The 24168-nt window shown below is 37.3% G+C and overlaps 2 protein-coding genes across 15 annotated transcripts; one reads left to right on the top strand and one right to left on the bottom strand.

The window, feature by feature from the left end:
* The first annotated feature begins 835 nt into the window (after positions 1–835).
* LOC104600986 (histone-lysine N-methyltransferase family member SUVH9-like) lies at positions 836–23868 on the top strand. Of its 14 annotated transcripts, XM_088901390.1 has the most exons (6): positions 836–3092; positions 5180–5306; positions 5385–5507; positions 22106–22196; positions 22288–22390; positions 23482–23868. In XM_088901390.1, exon 1 carries the CDS (start codon positions 1042–1044, stop codon positions 3004–3006), a length of 1965 nt encoding a protein of 654 aa, XP_088757516.1. In that variant the 5' UTR covers positions 836–1041; the 3' UTR covers positions 3007–3092; positions 5180–5306; positions 5385–5507; positions 22106–22196; positions 22288–22390; positions 23482–23868. The 14 variants fall into 14 exon arrangements, with proteins under 14 accessions (XP_088757516.1, XP_088757517.1, XP_088757518.1 ...); XM_088901391.1 differs by lacking the exons at positions 5180–5306; positions 5385–5507 and having other exon boundaries at positions 23482–23557; positions 23651–23868; XM_088901392.1 differs by lacking the exons at positions 5180–5306; positions 5385–5507 and having other exon boundaries at positions 22288–22403; positions 23482–23557; positions 23651–23868.
* Positions 15941–16459, bottom strand: LOC148801231 (uncharacterized). Its single transcript, XM_088900360.1, has one exon. It carries the CDS (start codon positions 16457–16459, stop codon positions 15941–15943), a length of 519 nt encoding a protein of 172 aa, XP_088756486.1.
* Positions 23869–24168: the final 300 nt, after the last annotated feature.

Raw genomic sequence — 24168 nt, 5'->3', positions numbered from 1 at the left:
AAGATTTTACCGGTGATGCTTTTGTCTTCGCCGGTTGGAGAGGATAGCAGAACAGGGGTTCAGTGGGTCGATTTGGGTGGAGACCGGAGAATGGTAAACGTCCGTTTACCACGTATATAGTATGCATACGTGCTTATGAATGCGTGTGTTCTCTCATAATGTTTGAATGGTGTTTGAATTATAAAGCTTTGACTAAAGCCGACCCTAATCTTACATTGGGAACATTTGTATGTGATATGTTCCCAAAGATATGTGATATGTTTTGTGAGATGTAAATATAAACTCCTCGCTATAACATTAAAAGAGTTGAGATCTCCCATCAACAAAACAAATTCCAACACCCTACCAACTTGACCCAACACCACACATCTCAATGTGAAACTGAGTTTATCATAAAAGTAAAACTAAGACCCACCATATATGAGCAAGTGATCAGGACTCATGAGTTATGACAGAGTTTCAATCCAGAGTCTGAATCTGCTCCTCACACCAAACACACAATACGTTCTAACTACACATCAAAACATCTCCCGTAATGTACCTAATACAGGGCGGGATATGTCTATAAAGTCGGTGTAAGGTGCCCTCTACGAGGAAGAAGAACAGATCCCAGGTCTTCAATCCAACAGTGAAAAGGGTTATGGCATTGGTCCGCTCAGAGTTTACATCTGCCTCCCACAGAATGACAGAATGCTCCAAAAACGCTGCAGACTATATTTCACTGCATTGGGAGATGATTCTAATACACGGTTGGGATGTGATGGTAGTTTGGTTAATATAACTAATATTAGGGGCACTTTTATACAAAATGTTTATCTCGAGCTTGTTTCCGCCGGCACGTAAAATGCTTTATTTGTCTGGTTTCGGACACGCGAAATGCTTGATAAGTAGTGATTAGTTGGTAACTTGGATCGTTCATTGCCTCTGCGTTCTCATGTTTGAGCTGCCATGAACACTCCTTCAAAGCTCTGCAGAACTAGTTGTTCGTTGTGATGAAAATCTTGTTGTTAGATCGTCTTTTTGTGATTTTTTCGTCTGAAAATGGGATCTTTGGTCCCATATCTAGACCTGAATCTCCTTCCGGACCACTTCATCACTCCCAAGATCGAACCCAAAGTCGAACCTCTTGATCCAGAACCTAACTTTCTGAACCTTGGTCCTACTTCTGATCATTATCTCGACCCTAACTTTAATCCTGGTTATGAGCAATGCTCGAGCTCTGACCCCGATCCTCTCCAAGAAATCTCTCCGGTATCGGAGTTTACTGCTGAGGAAAATGATTTGTACTCGGAATTCTTTCGGATTTCTCAGCTCTTTCAGTCTGCTTCCGCGAGGAAGTATGGAGATGTGGCGGTTCTTGGTTCGAATTCACAGGCAGTTATGCCTCAGCCGGAGGTTAGTGTTTCCATGGCTGTTGCTAGGCATAACAAGAAGAAGAGCGGTCGGTCAGGAGAGATGGTTAGGGTTACAGACATGGGGATTGAGGATCAGAGGTATTTTAGAGATTTGGTGAGGAGGACGAGGATGCTCTACGAATCCATGCGGGTTGTCTTTATGCAGGATGAGGAACAGAAAGAACAAGGTTCGGGTAGGAGGATGAGGGCGGATTTAAAAGCTGCGACTCTGATGAAGGACCGTGGCCTGTGGTTGAACAGAGAGAAGAGGATTGTTGGGACAATTCCTGGAGTTTACATTGGAGATGTGTTCTTTTACCGGGTTGAATTGTGTGTTGTTGGTCTGCATGGGCATCCTCAAGCTGGGATTGACTATGTTCCGGCGAGCCAGAGTTCGAACGGGGAGCCCATTGCGACGAGTATTATTGTGTCTGGTGGGTATGAAGATGACGAGGATGCTGGGGAGGAGATAATCTACACTGGTCAGGGTGGGCAAGATAGGCGTTTTGCAAAGCAGTGTGTTAACCAGAAGCTTGAGGGCGGGAATCTTGCATTACAACGGAGCATGGAACACGAAATAGAAATAAGAGTCATTCGGGGGATCAAATATGAGAAAAGCGTTACTGGTAAGGCCTATGTTTATGATGGTCTGTATAGAGTAGTGCGTTCATGGTTTGATGTTGGTAAGTCTGGTTTTGGAGTTTACAAGTATAAGCTTTTGAGAATTCCTAACCAACCTGAAATGGGGAGTTCTATGTTTAAGTTAGCTGAGAACTTGAAAAAGAACCCTTTGTCTGCAAGGCCGTATGGTTGTTTGTCTCTTGATATCTCAAAAGGGAAGGAGAAATTGCCAGTTCTCCTATTTAATGACATTGATTCTGATCAAGATCCAATGTCATTTGAGTACCTTGAGAGGCCTGTTTATCCCCCTTTTGCATTTCAGCAAATCAGAAATGGTGGATGTGATTGTGTCTCGGGCTGTTCCGATGGTTGTTATTGCGCCCAGAGAAATGGTGGTGAGTTTGCCTATGATCGAAAAGGTATCCTCTTGAGAGGAAAGCCTTTGATAATTGAGTGTGGCAGCTCTTGTCGTTGCCCTCCTAGTTGCCGGAATCGTGTAAGTCAAAAAGGTGTGCAGAATCACTTTGAAGTGTTTAGGTCAAGGGAAACAGGTTGGGGAGTTAGGTCCTTGGATTTGATTGCGGCTGGTGCTTTCATTTGTGAATATACAGGGGTTGTGCTCACCAAGGAACAAGTTGTAATATTAACGATGAATGGTGATAGTTTAGTCTATCCACATCGATTCCCCGGGAGATGGGTTGAATGGGGTGACCTATCTCAAATTTTTCCTGATTTTTTACGGCCACAATATCCATCCATTCCTCCACTAGATTTTGCATTGGATGTATCAGGAACGAGGAACATTGCTTGCTATTTCAGTCATAGCTCAAGTCCCAATGTGCTTGTGCAATTTGTACTATATGATCACCATAACGTGTTTTATCCTCATCTTATGCTTTTTGCATTGGAGAACATCCCACCTCTGAGAGAGATGAGCTTGGATTATGGGGTGGCTGATGAATGGACAGGGAAGCTTGCTATTTGTAACTAAATACTTCTGAAAATGTGGTGAAGCAGTCTGTTGAGGAGATGATGTTTCAAGCTTTTTGTTTGGATCTACTGAACATTTTATCCACGGTAACACCCACCATCTCCTTTTAGTTTATTCAATCTATCTCTTTACCATTTATGGTTTAAGTTATACTCTTCTTGATTGTTGTTTTTTATGAGCCTATTGTCATTGTTTCCTTATAAGTAATAACAAATTGTTTAACTTACATACAACCTACATATAGGGGCCATTGCTTGGTATGAGGGTAAAATCTCAGGCTGACAAGTATGAGAATGTGGGTTCAAGTCTGAGAGTGGCCATTTTGTGCTAGAAAAAAAATAATAATAATAAAAAAGACAAAGGTTAGGTGCATGTCCAGTCCACCCCTCCCAAGACCCAGATATCTGGGACCAACTTTGGGTAGTGGCCTTCCTATAGGTGCTGTAATATTTTTCTGGGACCAACTTTGGGTAGTGGGTTGGGAGATCAGCTAATGCATTTGCTGATGTCTTGGCAAAATAAGGGACAAACAGGGAAACATTGTTCTGGGCGCAACTGTAATTTGCGTCTTTTTAACAGTCATGCACTTTTTGATGTAGTTTTTGTGTTTTCTGTATGGAAAGGCAGCACCTTGTGCCTCTCTAAGGGGATTTTCATGTAATCGATCTTTGAATTAATGAAATATGACTATCAATTTTTTTTTTCTCCAGTTTCAACCTTATCATACTAAAAATATTTATCTATCAATATCTATCTATATATATATATATGTGTGTGTGTGTGTGTGTGTGTGTTTTCTTTGGCTGGATTTTTGATAAGGAATTTATTATATTGCTTTCTTCTTGCCCCTATTATTAACTATACCCATTAATGCATTCTTCTGGTCAAATGTGGGGTCTCTATTGTAGGGTTTTTGTTAACTTTATAGAATTTTTTCTTCATATGCTCTTTTGCTTGTTGAAGTCAAAATTATTGGTTTGCTTTCCAGCACCATAAAAAAATTGTCTTGTTCACCAAAGTGGCCATTCTGGGTTTTAGAAAACCCAGTTTTTAAGTTTTTTAAGAAACACTTGAACTGCCACTGACTGGGGCAGTATTGAAAACCATCTGATTTTCAAAGAACTAATGGGTTTTAGAAAACCCAAGCATTTTCTTTATGAGTTCAAGATTACCAAGCCACGGTTCTCTTTGTGTGTAAAATCACTTATTTAGTTCATATACATTAAAAATCTATGTTTGTTGAGTTGTACTATGATACCAGAAAGGCGTGATATTTGATGAACTTATAACCAATCAGCTGGTATCATAAAAGTGGTAACCAATGAGCTGGTATTCACCAAAATTCACCCGGGGGGTGTTAATTGGTCAAAATTCTTCTGATATCATACCTTTCTGGCATCATAGTTATTGCCATGTTTGTTTGTTATAAAATACAATTAAGGTGATTCAAACACAATCCACATACATAGAAATGAGATATCAAACCATTAAGCCACAACTAAGGTATGTTTTAAAATTATAGTATATTACATATGTATCAAGTGTGATGTCACAGGTTGGGTTGACCCACTAATTGGACCATTTGACCCATGACCCCTTGACCAAAACAGTTTTGTGTCCAGCTGAGTTTAAAACATTGCATATCAGGGCCCTAACTATTGCTTATCAACACACATATACATACTTGTATACATGCATATAAATGGATGATCAAGGTTTCTTCTACATGGAAAAATAGTTTTGGGACCTCAATGGCTCCACATGTTCATTTAGCTATCCCTTTTGGTAAGGTGAGTTTGAGGCCAGAAAGCCCCAGCTACATGGCCAAGTTAAATCCCTCTTTCTAGGCAAGTTTAGCATTGCTGAGAGATATGTAAAAATTATGTTAATTACATAGTTATGGGTGATGGGGTAGTTTAGACTTTTCTCAACTATTAATAAGGACACTCCGTCCTTATATTTTACATAACAGGGATAGTGATGTAATTTTAGCCTTGATTAGTAACCTATTTATCCTAGCCAGCTGGTTGGTGTGAGTTAAGGTTTTTCTCAACCTAAAACAGCTTTGGTTATTCTCTTCTATTTCATCTTTCTTTTCATCTCTTCTCTTCTTCTCTTTCTGTTCTAAAAAGGCAGTCCAGTGCATGAGTCTCCGACTCTCCCGTCAATGCAGGGTCTAGGGAGGGACAGATGTACACAGTCTTGCCCCTGCACATACAGGGGTAAGCCGTATTATAAATATATTTCATGGTATTGGAGCAGGGATTGTGGTAAGCTGAAGTGCCTTCATCTTTCTCCTGGTATGATCTGTTCTTCCATTTGGTTTTCTAGTTCTCTACAAAGTTCTGAGAATCAAACCAAGTCGGATTGTGTTTCAGAGTGATCTGTGACGGTTTCATCCATCAGTATCTGTATGGTGAGTGATTGGTGTGTGGAACCCTCTACTGGGTATTAATCTGAGAGGGATTATGCTGACTCTGATGAAGAAAACTGATTGTGAGGTATGATTCCTATGTGATGTGACTGACATTTGTGAATTCAAGTAATTGCGTGTGGTGACCAGAACTATGAAGTGGTCTGTTACTGATTTCAGAAGTGTTGTTTATGCAATATATTATGTGATTTGTGCAGTAAAGGTAACGGGTGATCAGGCTGGTGAATATGTTTTCTGCTGCTAAAATAAACTAATTGATGTGTGTTTGACTCTTTGATGAGCATTTGACAGTGGTGATATGAGGGTATTCTCAATTCTGGTCACATCTTTTCCGTAATCTCTCTTTCTTTAAGGTGGGAGAATGGATTCTAAATTGGCACATTCTGTCTACAGACTTCATGTCTGTTCAGATGACATCTATAAAGTTAAATGGGAGCAATTATGCTGTATGGGTCAAATCTGTTGAGGTTTTTATTACAGCAAAGGGAAAGTGAAGTACCTAACTGATAAGAAACCTGAAGTGGAAAGTCTACCCATTCAGATTGGATACAAGAAGATGCTCATATCAAGACATGGTTATGGAATTAAATGCAGCCCAAAATCAGCAATTCACTGATTGTTCTTGATGCTTCTGAGGAAATATGGAAATAAGTGAAGAGAATGTACATCTGACAGCAATAGTATTACTTGTATTTACTAGCTATTTCAATCATTCTTCAATCTATAGCAAGGAGATAAGTCCCTTGAGGAGTGTTATTCTGATATGGTGGGTCTCTGTGAGGAACTTAATATTTATCAACCAACCACCTCGAATATTACAGTTATAAAGCAACAAAGAAAAGATTCTTATGTTGCAAAGTTCTTATCAAGAATTAAGCCTGAGACCTGAGTATGAGTCAGCCCAATTTCAGGTCTTGGGCAGCCCTGAGTCGTTTTGTTTGGAGGAGGTGTATTCTTTACTTAAGGTAGCTAGATTTTCAAATTCTTCTCCTACATCCCTATTGATTGAGCTGTGGTAGCTGTTTTTGGGAGCATTTGTCATGGGAATTGTGCCCAATGGTTCACAATTTCAATATTGATGGGCATTTCTCTATGTAGAGATGGAGAAATTTCAGAGATATTTTGCTAATTTGCTAAGATATTTGGAAAATCTAAAAATATTGGGAAAAATTTCTAGAAAAATGGAATTAATTATTAAACCTTCAAGGAATAATTAAAATAAATATAATTGCACATTTAAGCCTCAAAAAACCTTGGAAAAGAATTGTATATATCAAATAGGAGAAAATTGAGAGACTTTATTGGTATCTTTCTCTTTGTCTTCATTTTAGCCTTTTATCTATCTTCTCTTCATTAAATGTGTCAATTACGTGCCATTTGACTTTTTTTTTCCTCTATTTTGTTACTATACATTTTGATTAATCATCGATTCCCTATGGTTCTTTTAGGAAAATATATATTCTTTAAATTATGGTGACTTTTTTTGATGGGAAGCGGTAACTTTCATTAACTTGATAAACAGAAATATAACTGTCACCTACAGAAGTATAAGGTGAGCCCTGATCATAAAATCAAAAAATTATAGTGATTTTAACAAAATATTGAAAACTTTTTAATAATCTTCTAAAATTTTAAACTTTAAAAATATAGTGTATCAATGAAATCTGAAATATCACCAATTCCCCATGGTTCTTTTAAGAAGATATTTTTAAAAGTTATAATTATTTTAATGAAATATCTAAATGTTTTTACTACCATTCTAGAATTTAAACCTTAAATATATAATCTATCAGTGAAATTTGAAATATCATCGATATTGGAGATATCTGGAATAAAGATACCCGGAAAATTTTGTATAGCTACCTAGCAAAATGGGGATATTTTTGCCAATATCATTTGATATTGTGATATTTTTGCCAATTATGGGAGGAGCTTTATGATATTAAGGGTCTTTGGGAGGGGCCGTGGTGCCCAGGAGGTGGTTTTAATGTGATAAGATTTACAAATGAGGCAAACAATCCCCAATCAAGTGATTTCCACAAGCATGAGAAGGTTCAATGAGTTTATTGAGGATTTTGAACTAAAAGAAATAACAATTCAGCAGACCTAGTTCACTTGGTCCAATTTTCAAGCCTCCCCCATTTGTTTAAAGTTGGATAGATTGGTGTTCAATGTTGCTTGGGAGGAGTATTGGGGAGCACTAATGGTGAGTGCTTTGCCTAGGGTTACCTCAGATCACTATCCAATTAATATAGGCACAAAAGACTTTTTGACAGGTCCTACTCCTTTTAGATTTGAAAATATGTAGGCTTACCCATCCCGAATTTACTAGTAGAGTGAAAGATTGGTGGAATGAGGAGGTGGGGGCTTTTGATTGGAAAGGAGTAAGGTTTCACAGAAAGATACAACATTTAAAAGGCAAGTTGAAGGAGTGGAATAGGGATGTTTTTGGAAGAGTTGAGGAAAGAAAATTGAATGTGACCTCTAGAATTGAGCAGTTGGATCAAAAGGAAAGTCAAAGGTTGACTGAGGAGGAAAGAAGCTTAAGATGGACCTTAAAAAAGGAGATAGAGGAAATATTACTTAGAGACGAGATCTGTTGGAGGCACAAGTCAAGACATAAGTGGATTGAGGAGGGTGATGGCAATGCAAAGTTGTTTCATGCAATAGCCAATGGAAGAAGAGGGAAAAATTTTGTGGATAAATTGGAAATAAATGGTGAAATCTCGAGGAGCCAAGAGGAAATTGCAAATTGTTTTGTGGAGCATTTTAAGAGAGTATATAAGAAGGTGAGTGATAAAGGAGTGATGGTGGAAGGGTTAGACTGGCCAAGGTTGGACCTAGAAGTGGCAAGGATGCTGGAAAAGGACTTTGAGTTGGAAGAAATTAGAAAGGCAGTTTTCTCAATGGATAGGTCTAAAGCTCCGGGGTCGGATGGCTTGACAATGGCTTTTTACCAAAATTGTTGGGAGATAATTAAATTTGATTTGCTAACATTTTTTGAGGAATTTGCTGAGGAACATTTCCTTAGCCCTGGGATCAATTCCACTTTCTTGGCTTTGATACCTAAGAAGGATGATGCCATTAGTCCTAGAGATTTTAGACCTATTACTTTGGTGACTAGCATGTATAAAATTCAGTCTAAAGTCCTGTCATTGAGGCTGAAAGAGGTCCTCTCTAGTTTGGTTTCACAACCTCAAGGGGCATTCTTTCAAGGTAGACAAATTACCAATCAAATTCTGATAGCTAATGAATGTGTGGAGGATTATAGGAGGAGGAGGAGAAAAGGTTTCGTGTGTAAATTAGACTTGGAGAAGGCCTATGACATGGTGGACTGGATTTTCCTGTTGGAAGTATTGAAATGCTATGGTTTTGGGGAGAGATGGTGTGGATGGATTGAAGGTTGTTTGAAAACCTGTCATTACTCGGTACTGGTAAATGGTGTGGTGAGGGATTTTTTTCCCGGCTACTAGGGGATTAAGACAAAGGGATCCCTTGTCCCCCTTCCTTTTTACCCTAATAGCGGATATGTTTAGTGAGTCCTCCTAAGAGCAGATTTGATGGATCTCTTTAAAGGTTGGAGAGTAGGCAGGCTTAATACAGTGGTGACACATTTACAGTTTGTAGACGATACAATTATCTTCTGTGAGGGTGGGGATCCTTTAAAGGCAAGGCAGCTGAAGGAGGTGATCAAGTTGTTTGAACATATGTCTAAGTTGAAAATAAATTTTGAGAAAAGTTGTGTGGCAGGAATGAATTTGGAGCAGGAGGAGCTTGAGGAAGTAGCAGAGTCTTTTGGATGCCCGATAACTGTTTGGCCATTGAAATACCTTGGGATGCCACTAGGAGACAATCCGAAAGAAAGTAGGTTTTGGAACCCAGTTGTGGAAAGGTGTTCTAAGAGATTGGCTGCCTGGAAGAGAAATTATATTTCGATGGGAGGTAGAACTACATTGATAAAGTCCACGTTAGCAAATTTGCCAGCCTATTATTTATTGGTGTTTAGAATGCCAAAGAGGGAAGTGATGAAGCTAGAAAAGTTGATGAGAGATTTTTGTGGGAGCTAGGGGAAGGTAAAAAGGATCATTTAATCAAATGGGTTGTAGTGTGTGAAAGTAAAGATCAAGGGGGTCTAGGCATGGGAAATCTAAATAAGAAAAACTCCTCTCTACTAGGTAAATGGCTTTGGAGGTGGACTTAGGAGAGGGGAAGATTGTGGCAGGAGGTGATTGGTAATATCCATGGTTCTGCAGGCACTGGTTGGGATGCTGGGGTATCGTCGAGGGCTACTTTGGCTTCTCCTTGGAAATCTATTTGTGGAGTGCTTCCTCAGTTCCTAAGCCAGATCAGGTATGATGTTTGCTCGGGAGACAAGGTTCTTTTTTGGGCGGACCTTTGGATTGGTAATTCAACCCTTAAAGATCTGTTCCCCTCTTTGTTTTCTCTTTCTTTGTTTCAAAAAGAACCTTTCTCTCACTTTGTTTCCCTTTCTGAGTTGACTATGTTAAGCTGGAACTAAGAAATTTAAGGGACCTTGAATCAGAAAGGGCAACCTCATTGTTACAAATTCTTGATTCTGTTGCCCTGGATTTCTCTAAATCAGATGGCCGGATTTGGATTCCACACCCCAAAGGTCATTTTTCTTGTTCCTCCTTTTCCTCTTTCTTGTGTTCAGACCCAAACTCTCTTCCTTGCCCTACTGATGAAGTCTGGTCTAAACCTATTCCTCCCAAGGTTGGGGCTTTGTGCTGGGAAGTTTTCCATGGGAAAATAAACACTCTGGATGTTTTGCAAAAAAGAAGACCCTTTATGTGCCTATCCCCTAACTGGTGTACCTTGTGTAAATAAAGTGGAGAAAACTGCTACCATCTTCTGATATGCCCTTTTGTTGATAGTCTCTTGGAAAAGATTTTTGAGCTTCTTGGGCAAAGGTAGAGCTTGCCTACTCATATTAGAAGTCTCTTTGAACCAACGACCTTCAGTTCGCCAAAGAGAAGCAGTAAAATTCTGTGGAGATGTATCAGGGCTGCATTGATTTGGACGGTGTGGGAGGAAAGGAATGGCAGAGTGTTCAATGATAAAGAAAGAAAAAAGGAAGCAGTTCTGGATTGCATCTTATATAGAGCTTTAATGTGGGCCAAGTCCCTAAAGTTATTTTCTGTTTTTTCCTTTGATGATATGTGGAGAAATCTGGAAGCTGTAGCTAGAAGTTCTGCTACAAGGAGTAAACCTGTCGTGGGCTGTAAACCACTGGATGAAGGATTTATCAAACTGAACTTTGATGGCTGCAGCTTATGGAACCCAGGCCCGGCTGGTATAGGGGGAGTTTTTAGAAACTATGAAGGTCATGTTATTGCTATGTTCTCAGGTCCAGTTGGAGTAGGGGACTCGGTTTTTGCAGAGTTCCAAGCTGTCCTGCAAGGAGTAAAGCTTGCTAGAGATTTAACTTATGATAGATTGTTAATTGAAGGTGACTCTAAACTGGTAATAGGGTGGTTGAAGGAACCGGAAACTGTAATTTGGAAATAAAAGAATATATGAAAAGATTTAAGTGGCTGGTCAGAGATATGACAATTTCAGCCCTATGGGAAAGGAGGTCGGCTAACAGGATGGCTGATTTCTTTGCAAAATAAGGGGTGCATAAGTCTGAATTATTATGGGCTCAGTTATAATCTGGTTATATGGTTGGGGCTGCATCTTGCGCCACTGCTGGTTGTACTCTGTAATCTTGTGATACTTAACCATGTTCTAATAAAGCTTATATCATTTATCAAAAAAAAAAATCAGTAAATGCCACAGAGTTTATTTTTCATCTTGAGTTGTGAGTCATATCTCACATCCCTCTCAGTTAATACATTTAGGTGTATGGGGACTGTGCCCAGTTTTGTCTTATTTGGGCTTATATATATATCTGATGTAGAATGCAAAATCCAAATCTGATTACATAAGCACCTCATACAAATATGTGATAATCGGATTGAGTTGTGAAGTTTCAAGTATCATTGACAAGCCTACCTGCTTGATTGGGATGCAAACGGATTGGATCGGATTCGAATCAGGGAATATCCGAATCCGATCCAATACTATTAACAACAGATCCGATCGCATCTCATAAACAACAGATCTGATTGCATATTTTCAACTATTTTCATCATATATATACATTTTTTTATAAAAAAATAAATAATATAACAAATTTACAAAACTGCAATATAAATCATATATTTATAAATAAATAAATAAATAAATAACACACACACACACACACACACACACACACATATATATATATATATAGGATCAGATAGGGAGTGATCCAAATTTAATCTAGTTTATGATTGGATCCTATTATCCGGCCTGATCCGACCCGAAGATCCAGACTGGGGATATCCAAATTTGACATAAACGATCGGATCGGATCATGATCCGATCCATTTGCACCCCTACTGCTTGGCTAGATTCTTCATTTTGTAATGTTTTTTTTTGTGTATCTTTTTATTGTTCATTTATCAAAAAAAATGTAAGATTTAAACAGAGTGAATTGAATGTGGTAAAAAGTAGTAGTTCAATTTACAATTTAAACCTTACAATTAAATAGGGACTAAATTCAAAAATGAGTATTTTAGTCAAAAGAAAATTCTACAATCTTATTGTTGCGAAATATAGAGGGAGAAAAGAAGAAGATTTCTTTATTGATGATTCAAAACATATTGAGCATATTGTTGCGAAATATAGGGATTGACTAAATCTTTCCCTTAATCCTAGGATTTGACTTTCCTAAATTTATTCAAATCTAATATTTCCTAAATTTATTCAAATCTCAAATCATATCTTTCTTAATTTGCCGCAAATCCTGTCTTTCTTAATTTGCCGACACTCCCCCTCAAGTTGGTGCAAAGATATCTATCATGCCCAACTTGCTAACTTGAAGTTCAAATGGCTGACTCAACAATCCCTTAGTTAAAATATTTGCAACTTGCTATGTGGTTGGTACAAATGGAGTGCAGATTATTCCTTCTTCAAGCTTCTCCTTTATAAAGTGTCTGTCAATCTCAACATGTTTAGTCCTGTCATGTAGAACCGGATTATGAGCAATGCTGATAGCTGCCTTGTTCACAATACAGTTTCATAGGAAAGCTCACTAGTATCTTGAGATCTGCCAGCACCTTCTTTAGCCAAAGAACCTCACACACTCCTTGAGCCATTGATCTGAATTCAGCCTTAGCACTACTTCTAGCAACTACACTTTGCTTCTTGCTTCTCCAAGTAACTAAATTACCCCAAAGAAATGTGCAGTACCCCGAATTTGACCTTCTATCAGTGATCGAGCCTGCCCAATCCGCATCTGTATACACCTCAACCCCTTTCTTCTCATTTTTCTTGAAGAAGAGTCCTTTTCCTGGTGTGCCTTTTTGGTACTTAAGAATTCGATACATAGCTTCAAGATGTTCTTCGTACGGGGAGTGCATAAATTGACTCACCATGCTCACGGCGAAGGCAATATCAGGACGTGTATGTGACAAGTAAATCAATCTTCCTACCAGCCTTTGGTATCTTCCTGTATCTACTGGAGCCTCATCTTTAATTTCTCCAAGTTTAGTATTAACTTCTATCGGAGTGTCTGAAGGTTTGCATCCACTCATTCCAGTTTCTTTCAAGATCTAAAATATATTTTCGTTGCGAAACCACAATGCCCTTCTTTGATCTTGCCACTTCCATTCCAAGAAAGTACCTTAGCTGGCCTAAGTCTTTAATCTCGACTTCCTTGGCTAGGCTCTGCTTTAGTCTGCGCATCTCTTCAATATCATCTCCAGTCAAGATTATGTCATCAACATAGACAATCAGAACCGAAACCTTGTCTTTAGTGGATCTTTTTGTGAAAAGAGTATGATCAGATTGTCCTTGACTATATTCTTGACTTTTGACGAACCTTGTGAATATTTCAAACCAGGCTCTGGGAGACTGTTTAAGTCCATATAGAAATTTTTTTAGCTTGCATACCTTAATTCCAAACTTCTCAGTGAAACCAGGCGGAGACTCCATATATACTTCTTCCAAGTCTCCATTCAAAAATGCATTCTTCACATCCAGCTGATTCTGTGGCCAATCAAGATTAGCTGCAATAGATAAGAGTACTCGAACTGTATTTAGCTTTGCCACTGGAGAAAAGGTCTCAGAGTAGTCTACTCCATATGTCTGAGTAAAGCCTTTCACTACTAGGCGAGCCTTGTATCTCTCCAAGGATCCATCTGAGTTGTACTTCAGAGTGAACACCCATTTACAACCGACAACTGTCTTTCCATCCGGCAGGTCCACTTTCTCCAAAGTAGCATTCTTTTCCAAAGCTCTCATCTCCTCAAAAACAACTTCTTTCCACTCAGGAACATTTAGAGCCTCCTGGATACTGTTAGGAGTGGATACACTAGACACTTGTGAAATAAAGGTACAATATGAAGGTGAAATATTTTTGTAAGATACAAAATTTGATAGAGGATGTTTTGTACAAGACCTAACACTCTTCCTGAGAGCAATGGGAAGATCAAGCTGACTGGAAGAATTAGAATTACCTGGAGGAATATTTTCAGGGATTTTTGGAGAATTATCATGAGTTTCATGATCCAACCTTAGATCAGATTCTTGTTGATGCTGCGGAATAGTGCCTCTCCTTTTCTGTGCTAGATATTCCCTTGAATATACAAGGCCTTTATACTGTTTCGCACGCATCTCTGTTGTTTCAGCTTTTTCATTTTGAGATGGTATCACCAAAGGTTGTTTATTTTCAATATTTAATTCATTTGTTTCCACTAATTTTGTATTTTCTGCCTCGCTTTCTTTTGGTGACTGGTTGTGAGGAACATCATTATGGACAAATTCAAACATTAAATCAGAACTATCTAAAAGACCATCTTCACTAGTGTTGCTCTCCCCTTGAAGATGGGAGTTGCTGTAGTACGAGGTTCCTTCAAAAAATGTGACATCCATAGTCACAAACATCCTTTTCAAAACTGGATCAAAGCATTTGTACCCTCTTTGATTAGTGGGATAGCCTACAAAAATACATTTATGTGCTTTTGGATCAAGTTTTGAACGTTTAGGATCATGGTTATGAACAAATGCCACACTTCCAAAAATTTTTAAGGGAATGTTTGTCACTAGCCGAGAGTTTGGAAAACAGTCAATGAAAACCTATATGGGTGTTTTAAAATCCAAAACTCGTGTAGGCATTCTGTTAATCAAATAAGTGGTTGTTAAAATGGCTTCTCCCCAAAGATACTTAGGAACCTTAGTTTGAAAACTTAGGGCTCTAACAACTTCAAGGAGATGTTTGTTTTTCCTTTCAGCCACCCCATTTTGTTGAGGTGTATTATTACACGAACTTTGGTGTACAATTCCTTTCTCAGCAAAAAAATTCCCTAACACATTGTTAAAAAATTCCTTTCCATTATCATTTCGAAAAATTTTAATCCGAGTCTGAAATTGTGTTTGAACTATGTTATAGAAATTTTTGAATACAATTTCAGCATCGGATTTCTCTTTTAAAAGGAAAACCCAAGTTACCCTAGCATGATCATCAATAAAAGTAATGAACCAACGTTTTCCAGAAAGAGTTGTTACTCTAGAAGGGCCCCAAACATCACTGTGAATCATGGTAAATGGTTTTGATTTTTTATATGGTTGAGACTGAAAAACAACATGATGATGTTTTGCTAATTCACAAGATTCACACTTGAAAACTGAATGATTTTTATTCATGAATAACTTGGGAAATAGATGCTTTAAATATTGAAAGTTAGGATGACCTAATCGATAATGCCATAACAAAACATCACTGTCACTAGAAACAAAGATAGAGCTGAAACAAGTCTGTCGGTCTTGCCTTCCAAAGGTAGATCCTTTATTAAAGCGGTAGAGACCACCATCCTGTTTAGCACCCCCAATCATCTTTCCCAAGGTTAAATCTTGAAATTCACAACAAGAAGACCAAAAATTAACTCGACAATTATGATCAAGGGTGAGTTTGTTGACTGATAAGAGATTGTATGATAGGTTAGGAACATGAAGAACATCTTTGAGGTTTAGAGAAGGAGAAATAGGTACAGTTCCTTTCCCAGCAACAGTAGCAAAGGGACCATCTGCAATCTTAACCTTTTGATTCCCTGCACAGGGTATATATGAAGAAAAGAATTGCGAAGTGCCGGTCATATGATCAGTGGCACCTGAATCTAGTATCTAGGAGCCATTAGATTTGGTACAAGCAATGGCTGCAGTGAAGAAATTACCTAACTGAGCTAGAGAATAGGATGGGTTAGGGTTTCTTAACGATTGAGATTGAAACATTTTATATAAGTGCTCTATTTGTTCCTTTGTGAAAGGAAGAGACTCTGAGGATGACTGCTGCCCTGGATCCGAGTTGCTTACTTGAAGTGCGCGGACATTTCCCCCTGACTTGTTGTCACTGCCTGATTTTTTCTTCCAACCTGCTGGTTTCCCGTGCAGCTTCTAGCAGGTTTCCCGAGTATGCCATGGCTTTCTACAATGATCACACCTAGGCCTCTGCTTTCCTCCTCGTTTATCTCCGGCTAAGTCTACACCTCGGGCCACAAGAGCGGACCCTTCATTCTCTGTTTTTGTTTCACTAACATTCTTTAACATCACTTTCCGTCGTGCTTCTTCTCTACGCACTTCTGAAAAAACCTCTCTTATAGTAGGCAAGGGCTTTCGTCCTAAGATACGTCCTCGAACCTCATCGAGTTCTTTGTTCAAACCAGCCAAGAAGACAAAAACCCGACCTCTTTCTATCTTCTTTTTGTACCGAGCACTGTCACTTGGACTTTCCCATTCTTCTTCTTCAAATAAATCCAACTCCTGCCAAACAGCCATCATCTCATTATAATAGGCTGTTACTTCACGTTCACCTTGTTGCATCTTCCACATTCGGGTATTCAGTTCGAACAGTTGTGAATGATTGTCTAAATCTGAATAGGTTTCCCTAACAGCTTCCCACACATCGCGAGCCATCGGCAGAAACATGAATGCATTTCCAACCACCGGATCCATAGAGTTGATCAACTAGGCGGTAACCATAGAGTTTTCAGAACGCCACTGCCCGTACTTTGGATCATCAATGGCTGGTGGTTTCACTTCACCATTCAAGTAGCCGAGTTTCCCTTTGCCGTCAATCACCAATTGCGCGGACTGAGACCACTCAAGATAATTTTTTCCATTCAGTTTGTGAATGGTAATTTGAAGGGAATTCTCAGAAAGAGAAATAGCCGCAGGCTGAATACCTCCCTCCGAAGACGTCACACCACTGGTAGCATCTGAAGATGCTGATCCTGAGCCAACCATGGCGGCCTTAAAATTCATGATCGAACCCTATGGCTCTGATACCATGTTGCGAAATATAGAGGGAGAAAAGAAGAAGATTTTCTTTATTGATGATTCAAAACATATTGAGCATACACCTTAAATAAGAAAAGATAGGAGAGACAAACTCCTAGAATTTCTCTCAATTAGGGATTGACTAAATCTTTCCCTTAATCCTAGGATTTGACTTTCCTAAATTTATTCAAATCTAATATTTCCTAAATTTATTCAAATCTCAAATCATATCTTTCTTAATTTGTCGCAAATCCTGTCTTTCTTAATTTGTCGACACTTATTCATATTTTTAATAGTAGTGTAAATATAGATTTATATGTGTTCAATTTTTACTATAGTTTTTTTGAATTTTTGTTTGTAAAACTAAATTTGATATTTTACACTTACTTTTTGTTTTATATGATAAATATATGATATTATTCATGTGTCTGAATGCTTTTTTTGCAAAATGTATGTATTTTTTATTTTTATATTTTATTAATTTTTATTATTTATTTATGACATTAAAGTTTGATACATTTAACTCAAAAGATGAACTATTTTTTCTACGTTTTTTGTAATTTTCTTTATTTATTTCTATTTTAAAAATTGTATTACCTAATTATGACTTCGTAGATTGATAAATTTGATTCCGATGGTTGAATTGCTTAACCACCACTTGATAAAGAATGGTTTTGTTTTTGAGTCAATTTTAAAATATATGGATTTATACTGTTAAAAATATTGACATAGATTTAATTAGTAGCATTTATTAGCGAAAAATAACTTAAAAATACCTTAAGTATAAGACTTAATGAGAGAGGATTAAATGAGGTGGAAAGTAATAATTGAAGTTAAATTTTCAACCCTTACAATTAGAGATGGATTAAATACACAAATATGGCCATTAAAACTATAATAAAATGACTTTTATACCCTTGTTCAAACAAAGAAATAGAGGGTAATTTTAGTCCAAAAAAAGTTTCACACTTGTTGATGATCATTCTTAGATGACATGATTGTACTTAATGACAGATAAATTTGAATTTGTTATCAATTTTTAAATCCTTTTTTTTGATGGAAATAAAGACTTGATTTAATAATGCAAAAGAATATCTACCATCTTTATTTTTTTATTTCTTTATTTAATATGGTATATGGCAGCGAACTTGAATGTATCGATACCTTTTTGCTAAAAGGAAGAATAAACATCTTTTGGTTTTGAAAGCCACCAACACATTAGATGTTGGTCCCCATGTCTTATTGGAGCAATATTGTCCTTACAACGTGTTATCTTATAAACCATATGCTTTTCTCAATTTTAGATAGTAAACATTCTTATCTTCTTTTCCTAATAGTCCCTGAAAAGTAGGGGTGTTCATTCAATCTTTTAGGTTCAGTTTGGTTAGAACTGAGAACCTAACCAACATTTTGGTTTAACTGTTCTCGTGAACCAAACCAAACTGACTTGGATATCAGAACCGAAACGAATCATACCAGATTTAAATCGGTTTGGTTTGATTTTTAAATCATTTTGTTCCCATGAAACTCACTGTAAAGGAACTTTCACTTTTCTGAACATGACAAACCGGTTTCGTTCTATTTTTTATACTTTTCAGGACTTCCTACAATTCCCTTTTATATCACCATGCATCCATTGTTCCATGCATTTAATATTATGACTCAATGTCTCAATTAGACATAGCTTGGATATGTAGGGTGTTATCAAATTGATAGAGATTAATTAGAGAGTAGAGACTCAAATTCAATGTTTCCAAGAATCCAAGTTTTGTAGAGCTGCCAATTCTACAAATTACAAAACCACAAAATTTAAAACCAATAATAATAACAATCAAGAAAGAGAGAAATTCTAAGTTCTAACTCTTTACAAGGTGCTGACTGTTAAGAGAAATTAATGAGACGAAAATGAACATCCTTTAGTCCTTACATTAGTCATACGTTGGCCTGGAAAGGTCCCTTCTATTCCATTGCTGGAGACTAGAGAAATCTAGAGACTTGATGGATTTGAGGGCTCCCAAGCATGGAATGGTACTTCTGAATTTTGAATTTTGTCCAAGGGATTATAAACTGGCGACAAATCGGCAATGGAAGTGCAGCATGTTGGCAGTGGCAGGATAGGACAATGGCTATGTGGCAGGCCGGTAGGCAGTGCAAAATAGTGGTGGACTAGCAGGGTGGCACCTTTGTTCTTTAGTTGAATTAGTTCAGACAGTTGTTCTTTGTTCTTTCTCAATGAGAGAATGAGATTTAGAGTTAGGGGGTTATGTTTGTTGTGTAGGGTTGGTAGAGCATTATTTGAATGTGGGGGGTGGGGATTGGATGGGGGTATTTTAAAGAAACAAAAAATATAAAGGGTAAAAGGGATGGGACACTGGGACTGGCTGATTGGTTATAAACTTATAATATTAATATATATTTTTTATATATATCACCATTTGTAGTTCAGTTTTCTGTTCTGTTCAGTTGAAAATTTTGGTCAAACCGAACCAAAAATCAAAATTGATTTTTTTTTTGAAATGCTAAAACCAAACCAAACTGTGAACTGAAAAAACCAAACTGAAATCACTCACTCGATTTGGTTTAGTTTTTGGTTCAGTGGTTGAATTTGAACGATGTTAGTGGAAATATTTTTGATAGGAAATGGTAGCTCCATTGACTAATTAAAGAGTATAATTCTCACCACACAAAAAAGAGTACAACTGTTTTGCAAAGGTGTCATCCATTCCATTTTCTGATCTTCTAGTCCATCTAACTTGCACCCCAAGCTCCCTTGCTAGACACAAAAGCCTCTTATATTCTGTCTGAAGGGCCAAGGGCCCAAACTTCCTATTTGCAGCCAACCTATTACCAACTTGGAATCTCTTTCCACATCTAGCTGTTGCAATCCCCATTTGTTTAGCCAATCTGAGACCTTGGAGTAAAGCCAACACTTCTGCCCTTAAGGAATCTCCTACCTCAACTAGGCCAAAATAAAGACCTAGTACTCTTCCTTCTTCATTCCTAAAGATACCCCCATTTCCAGAAGGACTTGGGTTACCCATAGAGCTTCCATGAAAATTCAATTTCATACAAGATAGAGGTGGGGACCAACTTTCTTGAACAATGGGAGAAGAGGAAGATAAAGCCGCTATAGCACTCCATCCCCTAAAGAAATCATCTAAAGAAAAGTCATTGAAAATATCCAATGTTTTCAACCAATGTATTATCTTGATGGCTATGCCTTCAGTGAGTTCTTTGATTCTTTCTTGCCCTCAGAATATCCTGTTGTTTCTATATTACCAAATCGACCACATTATAGCTGTTCTAGTTGTTCTCCTCATCACCCTAACCCTCTTCTTTGGTTGTTGGAAGAAGCTAGAGTCGGAAAGGTTCACCATTCTCTAGGGAGGATTCCACCTACAACCAAAGAGAGGAGAACCAGTCCTGAATATAAGAAACAAAGGGACAGGAGATTAATGGATGAGTCAATATCTCACCACTCCCCAAACAAAGGCTACAAATATGTGGGGAGAGGCACCAAAAGGCCTTATTCTTTGAAGCACATCCATAGTATTAATTTTTGGAGAACCACTTCCCAACAAAAGACACTAATCTTTGGTGGTACAAGAACAACCACACTTCTTTAAAAGGAAAATAAAACAGGCACATTAGCAGACTGAAGTAGGGCATTGAAAAACGAAGAGTAAGAGAAGAAACATGAGGACTTTGACCAAATTCTTCTATCTGGGCAAGATTGATCCAAAAACACTGAATTCACAAGAGTGAATAAATCATCTTCAAAATCCACTTTTGAATCCCTTAAGGTCAAATCCCAAGAGCCTCTGACACATTGGGGGAAGAAATGTCCTTGAATTTATTTAAAGAGAGGGCATGCGTACTCAGGAATCTATCGTTAAGAGTCCTCAATCCAGGTGTCCTAGAAAAGAACTTCATTACCCAAGCAAGCATCGTATCTAAGTGTTGAGAATACATTGTATTGCAAGGGTATTTTTGTCTATACCACTATTTATATTTTGGGCACCCAAATAAGGGCACTAGTGTAATTTGTCATTATATTAGATTTTTTGGTTTATGGGTGTGAACAATGAACAACACACCGCATTTGAACCCTTCTTCTTCTCTTCCTATTCTTTCTACTTGGTATCAGAGCCACTCTTGGTTGTGGGAAGACCTTTTCTGCTGACCCAAACTACAGAGACCTGCTGATGTTAGACCACCACCACAGCAGCTCTTTAAGCTGGTAGGTTTGATGTGCCTTGATTTTAGGAATATTTTGGTATGACTCTTGCAGCTGTTTGAAGCTTCCATGATTTTTTGTGATTTTTTCAAGCAAAAATCAGACAAAAGTACAGATCAGCTCCTATAAAATCAAGGTTCAAATTTTGGTCACATATCAAGGCATATCGGGCATATTGTATTGTATTGGCTCCATTCTGATATGTGGAATATTAATTTTTTAAAAATTTTTATATTTTCAGGGGGTAGGCCTTGCTAAGATCAGCTCCTATAAAGTTTTGAAAGAAAACTAAGAAAATAGGTAGTGTGTTGTTCAAACCCCTGATATGCACCTTATGGTGTTATTGGGGTGCATCAATATTTTGAACCTTGGTTAAAATTACACAATAGAATGAGTTCAAGCAAAGTTTAAAACTCATAGATAATCCATGCAGTTCTAATAGATCAATCAAAGAATCTATTAATAAACACAAACTAATATTTAACTTCATGTTTGGAAAGAATCATGTCCATTAGGCAGACAATAGCATTGCTACTCCACATTATCTACAATACTGTTGCAAACTTATGTTATAATACTATCTCTTGTACTCTACATAATGCTGGTGGTGTTCACTAGGGAAGATGTTGATTCCAGTAAAATGTTGTGTCAGAAACCATGGAAATGGAAATATTTTTGTAGAAATATTAGGAAATTTATGGACATTTTAAACTATGGTCCCTTATTCTCTCTTAGTGGACATGCCTTTGGTTGTTTTTTCCTTGTTCACTTGTTTGATTCTAAACTTGGTTAACTTGACTCCTGAAGAATAAAATGTTTTCCTTGGTTATTCTCGAACTAAGAAAGGTTGTAAGTGTTATAATCTTGTAAGACATCATTTCATCACTATTGATGTTACCTTTTTTGAGTCTATTCTATATTTCTTGAGTTACACTCCTGCTCTTCCGATACTTCTTTATCCATTCTATTATTTGATGAGCTTTGATTGTATTCAACAAAACCTCCCAAGAATCACATAGGTTTATACATGGTAATCACTTACTCAGGTTCAGCCATCATCTATTTCGATGATTTATGGATCTAATACATAATCAACTCCTTCCATTGATCTTGATATGCCAAATGCACTTTGGAAGAGTAAGTGTTCTTGCACTACTTACCAATTGCTTTATTTCTTGCGATTACTTATTTTCTGTTCTTCATTGTTTCATTTCTTCTTTGTCTGTAGTTTCTGTTCCTAAGTCTGTACAGGAGGCCATGACTGGTTATGGATGGAGGGCAGCAATGGAATAGGAAAGTCAGCCTTGGATCAGAATGATACATGGGACTTGGTACTTACTCTTAGTAAGAAATTGGTTGGATGTAAATGGGTTTATATCATGGAATATACTTGATGGTGTAATTGAATGGCTAAAAGCTTGGTTAGTAGTAAAGGGGTTATGCAAACTTATGGCATTGAATTTGATGTATTTGGTGCACAATAATAAGGGCTTCATGTAGAGGTAGGAAGGAGAGAAGATAGGATAAATCATGGGTTTGATCTTCTGTATCTAATGACCACCCACTTCTTTGTTTTAGTATAAGAATGATCATGGGGAAAAGGATTCTTATACTCCTCTACAAATATATAAAGTCTGAACAGGTCTAGATTATAAAAATATTCCCAATTTACCCTTGCATAGTGTCACTCAACACTCCAGTCACTCCTCAAGTTGTTGCAATGATGTCAATCATGCCTAACTTGTTAGTAATCTCATGTAGACCGGCCCTGTTGACTCCTTTACTAAGGACATCTTCTAACTGTAACTGTGGCAGTCATTGATGTCAGTGGAAAATCATCTTTCAAGTTTCTTGTATCAAATGTGTTTAGTTTCTTGGAGATACAGTTTAAGCCAGGAAGGTAATAAGCATGGAATTTTGGCAAGAAACAAGACCATTTTGTGACTCGTGGTAGGGCTCCCTGTAGGTGATTGATCAGTTGTAATGGAAGAACCTCATGCACCACCCTATTAGAATTATCTGTTGGGACTTTTAGAGAAAACACGCTGGAATTGTAGCGAGTTCTGGGAGCATCAAGTGAATAAATGTGTCAAGGCCTCTTGGTAGCTCAGCTATCAATAAAGAGCTGGGGATGAATATATGGTGGAACATACACTTATGGAAGCATGCGTAATTGTGTTTACTACTATGCTGCTATTCTATTAAACCTTTTGTTGTTAAAAACGTTGTGGCATGAAATATATATTTCCTTCTCTCAATAACCAGTAATTTTGGTGTTTATGTCATGTTTCACTCCTTTTTTCATATATTATTAAGACAAAGCACACTATTATGACTTACCAAGTCAATTTTTTGTTTAGTTGATCTGAGTCTGATTTCTTTGCTTTCATCATGTGTATCTAAATGTGGATCTTGAATGCAGGTTCTTCTGTACAGGTGCATTGTTTTACCATTTTAGTAAGCCAACAGCTTCGACTAGAAGTAAAACAATCTGTAAAGTAAGTCATACTTTTTGGTACAATTATTAAAAATCCATATAATGTTCAGTCACTAAAACTATTTTATATTCTCCAATTATCCAATATATGCAGAAATTGCATTTCTAGTGGTCAAGTATTCCCTAGAAATTAGATCATAGTTGTCAAGGCGACTAAGCATCTGTGGAGGGTTGCCTTGTGAAAACACCTAGCTTTTTTGTACAAGGTGCCATATAATATTTTTATATTTTTTTATTTTGTGAAGTTATAATGTTACAATAGACCTTGTTTAACTAAATTATCCATTTAGTGTGTTTATAATGTTTTCATAATTCATGTACTAGTTTCTTTTTATCATTTTCCTGTTTGTTAGTTTTTGATTAACAAACAAGTCGGTGGACATTTTCATCAAAAAGGAAAAAAAAAACCAAGTTGGTGGACATTGTGTTGAACTCTTAAGACTTGAAAACCTCAACTTATAAGTGAGGAAGAACTTCAAGAATTTTTTCTGATCAACAGACAAATCAACCAAATATGAATTTCTTATTTTTCTTTTTATTCTTCTTTACCCCCTTCTTTTTTTATTTTTCTAGGACAAAAACAGGGGATTCACTCCTCGTTATTCTCTAAAT

The sequence above is a fragment of the Nelumbo nucifera genome, chromosome 3, assembly GCF_055504915.1.
Source record: "Nelumbo nucifera cultivar China Antique chromosome 3, China Antique-T2T, whole genome shotgun sequence".
Classification (NCBI taxonomy): Eukaryota; Viridiplantae; Streptophyta; class Magnoliopsida; order Proteales; family Nelumbonaceae; genus Nelumbo; species Nelumbo nucifera.
This window is presented reverse-complemented; position numbering and strand designations above follow the sequence as displayed.

Excerpts from the sequence above, each read along its gene's own strand:
- LOC104600986 (XM_088901397.1), top strand. The coding sequence starts at position 1,042 with ATGGGATCTTTGGTCCCATATCTAGACCTGAATCTCCTTCCGGACCAC.
- LOC148801231 (XM_088900360.1), bottom strand. The coding sequence starts at position 16,459 with ATGGCTCGCGATGTGTGGGAAGCTGTTAGGGAAACCTATTCAGATTTA.